The sequence below is a fragment of the Cariama cristata genome, unplaced genomic scaffold, assembly GCF_000690535.1.
Source record: "Cariama cristata isolate BGI_N322 unplaced genomic scaffold, ASM69053v1 scaffold16401, whole genome shotgun sequence".
In the NCBI taxonomy this organism is placed as follows: Eukaryota; Metazoa; Chordata; class Aves; order Cariamiformes; family Cariamidae; genus Cariama; species Cariama cristata.
This window is the reverse complement of record NW_009599973.1, coordinates 3188-11467: the sequence shown is the minus strand read 5'-3', so window position 1 is coordinate 11467 and position 8280 is coordinate 3188. Positions and strand designations below refer to the sequence as shown.

Genomic DNA, 8280 nt, shown 5'->3' with positions numbered 1-8280 from the left:
TTTACCTGGCTAAGTGCACCTCCGAGGGCCTCCGGCCTCTGCCAGCCCCCCGTGGGCTCCCACACAACCAGCCCGCGGTCTTGCCGCCACGGGGTGCCAGGGGACCGCATCCCCCAGCAGCCCCACAGCCTTCTCCTGAGGAGACCGCTTTCGTGGCCGTGCTCATTATGAGCGGCCCCAAGTACAGCGAGCGTCGCAGCATCATCCGCAGCACGTGGCTCTCGACCGCCGGGCGCTCCCCTCACGACGATGTCTGGAGCCGCTTTGTCGTCAGCACGGGTGGGCTCGGCGCAGAGGAGCTTCGTAGCCTGGAGCTAGAGCAGAGCCGGCACAGAGACCTCCTCCTTCTGCCAGAGCTGCGGGATTCCTACGAGAACCTGACTGCTAAAGTCCTGGCCACGTACGCCTGGCTGGATCTGCACCTGGACTTCCAGTTTGTCCTCAAGGCTGATGACGACACCTTCGTGCGCTTGGATGTGCTCGTGGAAGAGCTGAGAGCCAAGGAGCCGCGTCGCCTCTATTGGGGCTTCTTTTCTGGCCGCGGTCGAGTGAAATCTGGTGGCAAATGGAAAGAGAGTGCCTGGGTGCTCTGTGACTACTATCTACCATATGCTCTGGGGGGTGGTTATGTGATTTCTGCAGATCTGGTGCACTATTTGCGTCTTAGCAGAGACTACCTGAACATGTGGCAGAGCGAAGATGTCTCCTTGGGGGTATGGCTGGCTCCCATTGATGTGAAGAGAGTCCACGACCCTCGTTTTGACACTGAGTATAAGTCACGAGGTTGCAACAATAAGTACATAGTAACTCATAAGCAAAGCATTGAGGACATGCTGGAAAAGCACCAGACCCTGGCTAAAGAAGGAAAGCTCTGTAAGGAGGAGGTTAAGCTCAGGCTTTCCTACATGTACGACTGGGGAGTGCCTCCTTCACAGTGTTGCCAAAGGAAGGATGGCATCCCATGAAAATCTGAGGAAGGAAAAGGCACAATGTTGATGAACTCTGAGCTTGGTTACTGTTACTTGGGGAGAATCCAAGTAACTAGGGCTTAAAAATTACTCAAAAGATTTTGCACGATTCGTTATGTCACAATCAATGAAACCCTGAAACTCCTAAGAGCTACTGATGTGGCATGATGTAGAGATGTTAAAAAAAAAAAAAAAGGGAGAAAAAAAACGGAAAAACGCCAATACCAGGGTACAGGTTGCAAAATATGGATAGTTCAGAAAATTTGGGGGAGATAACTTGAATGAAAAGTTGCTGGAAGATTTTTTAACAGATTCTAAGATTTATTTGCTAAAGATCATGACAGGCCTTTATGCTGTCTATAAGATTGTGAAACTAGCATCTGCTGTTTATTTCTTGGCAAAGAAGAAGTGTCAGTTTGGCAAGGTTTGAAGATTTTAATGGGGCTGCAAATCAGCTGCTATTGCCAGTGGGAACAGGTGGCTTGTTATTGACACAAACAGTCAAGTAAAGGGAACAATTTTACCTAGGATATTTGTGTTTGGGGAGGGAGAGAGTCTGTTCTTTGGTGAGTGCTCCGATTTGCAAGAATGGAATTATTAGACCTTCTGTCTAACTTGTCTCTAAGCTTTTTTTGTTGTTTTAAAGACATTGTGTACATAAGTTATCTGGCAGCTATGGAGTAAGTCTGTATTTAGAAAGGTGGATGAGTTATGGTATTTGGCAGATAGAGAATATGTTACCTTATTTTGGGGGGAAATAGTTGTGCTACAAAGCTAGCCTTCAGTTGTTAGGCATAGACTGTGTTCTTGGCTTATCCTCCAAACACACTGTGTGTGAAGAGACATTTCCCCTCCCAACAGTAAGTAATCTCACTGACTACTACAAAGTCAGATGCTGTAGGCTTCAGATTTATATCGTTCTGGATTACTTCTGTAAAATGTAATTTAGCAGGATTAGATCAGTGGAAGCTATTCAGAGTTCAAAGTGAGTACATCAGCTAAGAAAGTAAACTCTCTATGAGGTCAAGAGAAATAGCTTCCCTCACCCCCCAAATTCCTGTTTGAGGAGAACCTTGTTTCTCTTTTCAGGAGGTACATTGCAGTCTAAGGAGACTAGTCCCCCAACAGTCACATTTAGATGCCCGCAGCTAGACTGTGTGAATTCCCTCCTTCTCTCCAATAGCACCTTTTGGTGGAATTAAAAATAGTTTTACAGGAGGTCTAAGAGAATTGCTCAAGTGATATGTCAGTAAATGGGATTGTGTCCCTTAGTCCTGTCTACACTACAAATAGTTCTAGTACTGACAGAGCTTGTCAGCATCAGATGCAGTATTGAACAGTGAATGCAGACAGGACATTCTCGGCTGTAGAACAGATCACTTATACAATTTCACCATGTTACTTCTCTTCAAACCTTTAGGGAAGCCTGTAATTCAAACATTTTTGATTGGCAGGTGCCCTAATACACAGAAATACTTTTTTTCCCAGTACTAGTACAGACCTGCTGACTTCCAGTAACCTTTGTCAGCTACAGATCTTTCAGTATAAGCAGAGTTTTTTACTTTTATGCCTGAAGGGCATTCTTTATTATCAGTTTTACTGTTTGTTGCACACTGCACTTTCATACAATTTCATTTCCTCCTCTCCCTAGGTCAGTGTCTGTTCCCAGCTGCAGGAAGAGACAAATTGCAAAGGAAAAAGAGAAGGTGCCAATATCTCTGTATTTTTGCTTCTCAAATTAACAAGTTAGCAATTCATACCAAAGGAATCAAGTATGGGGTTTTTTTTTTGTTATTCTTCTCTTGTTTTGATTAAATTATTGAGGATTAAGAAGAGTCTTCTGCAGAGGATGATAATTCTCTATTTTGAAAATTTGAACAAGTCTTTGACTTCCTTCTAAAACAAAGTTAAATTAAGATACTGAAAAAAATAAGTTATTTTAGCATGTGTCCACTCTAATGCATGCTTAGGTATTGACAGATAGGCAGATATGCTTTTCAGCAAGGTATACTACTCCAAAACAATAGTTTAACAGGATTACAGAAAATTTAAATTGGTTTTAGCATTTAAAAGAAAAATAATCTATTTGCCATTTGGGGTTCACTAGTATTGTGTGTATATATATGTGATTACATGCTTGTAATGTGAGTATTTATTTATAATTACTGAAAATGTATTATGTATAGGAAAAATAAGATAGTTAAATGTCATTTTAAATTTGTTTAAGGAGGTACTGTAATGTCCATGAGAATTACATATCAAGCAGTGCTTGAATTTATTGGTGTACAAGCCATTATTTAAAGTACTGGGATCTGAACTGCAGATCAGAAGTCTGCTGCATGTCTCTGAAGCTCGTAAGAATGTACTGTTTATCCATTTCTATCCATAACTGTGTTCATGGAAACTGTTTACATTGTTGACTTTGACTCTCCCTACCCACAACTCCCATCCTCACCACCCCCAAAAGAAAGTGTTTTTCATTACTAGCAAAATTAATGGTGGAGAAATGCTGGATCTCCATCTGGTATTTGACCTCATGGAAAACATTATGCATCCAAATACTTCATAGTTGAGAAATTCTCTTGAAGAGTTTCTTGCACAAGTATCAGGAGTAGCGTGCACCCTGAAGTACCTAGCATAGCAGATCTCTTGACAGCAACACAGCCTGCACACTTGCAAGGTGAAGCTCAGAAATGATGGTGACCACTCTTACATATGTGGTATCTGGATCTTGGTCCAACACAGCTTCGTTATACTCTTTTCTGTTTAAGGTTACCCATGTTTTGCTCTAGTTGCAAAACAAATTAACATGGAAGGCTTGACAGATTCTTGTCCTTTGGTAAGTGGTTTTAGTTTTTTTATTGCAAATACAGGGCTTAGATTTCAATCTTAGTTAACTGGCAAATTCCACAAAACTAAAAGGTGAAGTTTTTAGACTTTTTTTGGTATTTTTAAAAGCAAATTGAATCATTTGGGAGAGAGCAGACATCCCGCATGTGTGGAAAAACCCAGAAAAACTTGAACTAGTACAGGATTTTTTTTATATATTTTACTAGAAGGAATTGCATGTGAAAGACCTATTAATGTTATTTTGAGTAATCAAGAAACATCTGTGTATTGCATGAGTGAGTCACTATAAGTTTTAAAACTTAAAGTTTCAGTCCAAAATTCATTTCTGAGCTCATTTTTTCTAAAGCAAAATATAAAGCACATTTTGAATGGCATATGAATTTAATATTTTAAAAATAGTAATTAAAGGCTGTCTTTCATACCTTCTCAGGACTAGGTGCCATATTTCCTGACATCATCTCAGAAGTCTACTATATGATGTTTTTATACTTGAAAACCATGATGTAATCTTTGTCTTTCTTGAAAGTCAGGGCAAGGAGTCTGACTTCAGTGGGTCCAGCATTGGGGAGGATGTTTAAGTGCTGCTGAGAAATAAGCGGTTTTTGGTCTTTATAGCAACTGTATTAAAGTGGAAAGTTTTATTGTGGGCCTTAGAACAAAATGACCAGAAACAGATTTATCTTCTTTTTTGTAGCCATTCTTAGTGGCAATAGATTAGTGATATGTTGGGCTTTTTATTTTTTTTAAAATAGTGTTTCTGCTGGTTTCCAAGTTTTCTCTTCATAAATACTTTGTATTTTTAATATTATTGCTAGCATGGAGAAAAATTATCACCTTAGCTTTTCTCGGTATCAGTATGTTACGCCCTGTTAGGCAACTGCGTCAAGTCTATAAGCTTATGTTGGTATCCATTCAGGACTACCATTGAGTTGATCTGTAACACTATTGAGCTTTTTGTTGTTATTTACAGATTTTTTAAATTATTTTTTAAATCAGGCACTTAGCATTCTGCCAGAGCTAACAGATACAGTAGAGAAATTAATTGTTCATGATGTGACCTCTCCGTGATCATATCTAAGACTTGATACTGAAATATTTAAAGCTGACAATGGCAAAAACTCAACTAGAAAGTTGATTTTATTTTTCAGTGATTTTTTAAGTTATGTGCAACATGACTTAATTGCTTTGGTGTGTAAAAATAGGTAGCTAAAACATTAATTGCAATACTATATAAACTAACAGTTCCACTTAAAAACCCTCAAGCATCCAAGAATTCCTATAGTCAGTTCAAGATTTTAAAAAACAAACAAACCCAACTTAGAAATTACTATTCCTGTAACTAAATACGTTCTTTTCTGAATGTCTAGCCTTGTTCACGTGAAGTTTGCTCAAATACAGCTTCTGTGTGTTATACTTTTGACAAATGCTACATTATCTGTAGTTGAAATGCTTCATTTTTGAGCATTTAAATTTATATCTGTTAATGCTAATGTTTTGGGGGCCAAGGTGTTAGCTTTGCAGATTTGATTAAGAGTAACATTTCTATTAGTTTCTGTTCAGCTCAGCTCCAGCATCAGAGTTGAAATATGGTTTTGGTATTGCTGTATGCTTGACAAACTGTCAACACCTACACTACTATATATTTTATTTAGAGCACACTGCCTGCAAGACTTGAATCTGTTGCTACATGTACCTGTGTAAGATATGCTTTTACCTTGGAACTGGAACTGCTTTATGCTAACATAATACGCCAGTTATTGCTTTCTAATACAGACTATTTAGGTAATGTCTAGTAAAACTTGGAAACAGATCAGTCTGTTACTTGTGGCCTATCTGAAGCTGAAGGATACTACGTAAGTGTGCCTTTATGGAACAGGATTAGCGTGGGGTACTGTGCTGAGTATGTTTTAAACGACTGAATGAAATTGCATATTTTTTGCAGCCACATAACTTTACCATTTGGGGGTGGGGTGTGGCACACGGTTTATTTGCTCAGCATTTATGTTGGAAATAAACTGCTAGAAACCTGAAGCTATCTGTGATGATGAAAACTCTTGGTAACTGCATAAGCGTAATGTGTATGTATTTATGTCCTTCCATGTATGCCTTTATTGGCCAAAGGATCTGTGTGCTGTGACTTTTAATAAAAGACTTTTGCTGTATAGGTGATTGCTTGTTCCGTGTAAGAAAAGATAGAATTGTGGTTATTTTGGTTTTATTGTGCCGCTGAGAGGCACAGAGGATTGACTCAGTCTTAAGCATCTGCATGAAAATGCTTCAGTTAACGTCAGTTACAATGACTGATCAGCACGCCAGAACCCTGAAGTAGGTAGTAGCCTAGAAGGAATGCCACTGGCTCACACATGTATGCATACATACATGTACCTGTTCATCCTCATTTTACATTGGTAGCAATACAGGGGCATGACTTAAACTGTAATGCAGTCAGAGAAAAAGGTTTCTCTAACTAAAAAGTGTTGATTCTGGTCTTAGCTAAGAGTTCATCCTCATTTTACATTGGTAGCAATATAGGGGCATGACTTAAACTGTAATGCGGACTAAAAAGTGTGTTGATTCTGGTCTTAGCTAAGTAGTATCTTAAGCAGTTAGACATCCATGAACGCCACTGGCTATAGTCCTGTTTTATACTAAAAAACTGTAGTACTAGCAACATTCTGACAAAGAATTGAAAATATTTTCAATATAACATCTGTTCAAATAATTTCAACACTTCAAGCAGTTTAAATAGCACTAACTTTCTGCTGAAGTAGGTAGTCCATTCTCTTTAAAATGTGCATGTTCTTGCTGCTGCTTCTTCTGCCAAAACCTTGGAAGCACATTTTGGGCTCTAGCCCAGAGAAACACCTCTGGTTTTGGCTAAGTAAACCAATCTTTCTAAACCCAGAAGCACAAGATGACTCTGAGTAAGACCAAGTTGTCACTTTTGATCAGAAGTGTCCTGGTTCTCACTAGCAGTTCTTCAATTACGTATTAAGATTTTTCTTGGAGGTGTTTGTAATAAAGTACTCTGACCAAAAAAACCAACAGTAATTTTCCCTTTTAATACTATGATGTCAAAGTATCACAGTCACCTCCGACTCATGGAAAGCTTTGGCAAATTTAATACATTGCTAGTCACATTGATTAATTCCTAAGCAGAGAGCAAAAGGTACACTTGTTACCTAGCCCATAGCGAGCATTTAATTCATCGGCTCAGTGACATTTGTGTTGAATATTTATATTGCTGTATTTGCTGAGGTAGAGGCACAGAGAAGTAATAGTAAAAACACTTCTCCGGTGCATTAGTAACTTCAAAACACTAAGGTCTGATGAAGATTTATTTAAACTAGAATTAAGATTGCAACACAATGTTTTTGCTGCCGTTTCACTGGAATCAAAGACATCTCAAGATCTACACACTTAGAAATTCACAGTAAGGATGCGTCTAACTTCTAAAATTAGGACATCTTAAGCGGCTTATGATTTGTATTTTTCTGCTCTGCAGAAGCCTATGAGGAACACAAGTCTTTTTCAAGTCTTCAGATGTCATACCTGATGTTCTTTCTGCAGAAGGTAGAAGAAGATACAGCATACCGATAAAGCCATATCTAAGAAATTTAAGTGAGGAGAGGAAGTTTCCAGAGTACCATTCCCTTGAAATAGAGCACTGAAGTTGCAGGCAGTAGGGACATCCTCATTTAGAGTAACAGGTATTCAGTTTTATGTACGTAATATAATGCAGAACTATGGTAAACCGAAGAGTAAGATTTGCATCTTGTAAGATATTTATAGATATGTTGCTAAGTAAACATGTGCCTGTTCATTTTAAGAAAAGTACAAATCTGAAATTCCTAATCTACAGAGACTGGAACAAGGAAGTGTTTCAAGGCTCTGGAATTTTTAAGACAAGCCAAGTGACCATACGGAGCCGGGGCTTTGGATTCCATGCTTGCGTCCTGGCCCGTAGGCCATAATTAAATTCAAAATTTCATACTTGCCTCATTCCAGCAGCAGTGGTGTTGAGTTTTAATTAAAATTCATAAAGCACTACGATTGCCAAATAATACATGCAATCTCCTCTTTTACTGAAATGGTAAGTCTAACAGTAAATCAAGTTAAAGAATGCTTATCAGTTACGAATGCTGGAGTTAAGCATTAAAAACACACTTGACCAGAGTTCTAACCTGTCTTTATTAGTAACCTCGGGTATACCGTGTAGACTTGAGGGCCAACAAATATAAGTCAGCAGATCCCTTGTTATGTTTATCCCTGTAGCAAGTTTGTACTACAGTTGTTTCAATTTATTTTTTTTTTTAATTCCTTAGAGTATTTGAAAAACAAGACATCACTAGTAGCTTGTAAGAGATCATACCATATAGCCTGTTACAGTATAAAGAAAAGTTATTTTCTGATTATATGCAAAATACTGAAAACACCAGAGGATTTAACATAGTTAATACTT

At 38.6% G+C, this 8280-nt stretch overlaps 1 protein-coding gene across 1 annotated transcript; it reads left to right on the top strand.

Moving 5' to 3' along the window:
* Positions 1-5: 5 nt before the first annotated feature.
* Positions 6-965, top strand: B3GALT6 (UDP-Gal:betaGal beta 1,3-galactosyltransferase polypeptide 6; the record flags this gene model as incomplete). The annotated part of the gene is made up of 1 exon (XM_009709872.1): positions 6-965. A coding segment is annotated over one exon (960 nt), but the record flags the coding sequence as incomplete, so codon positions are not given.
* Positions 966-8280: the final 7315 nt, after the last annotated feature.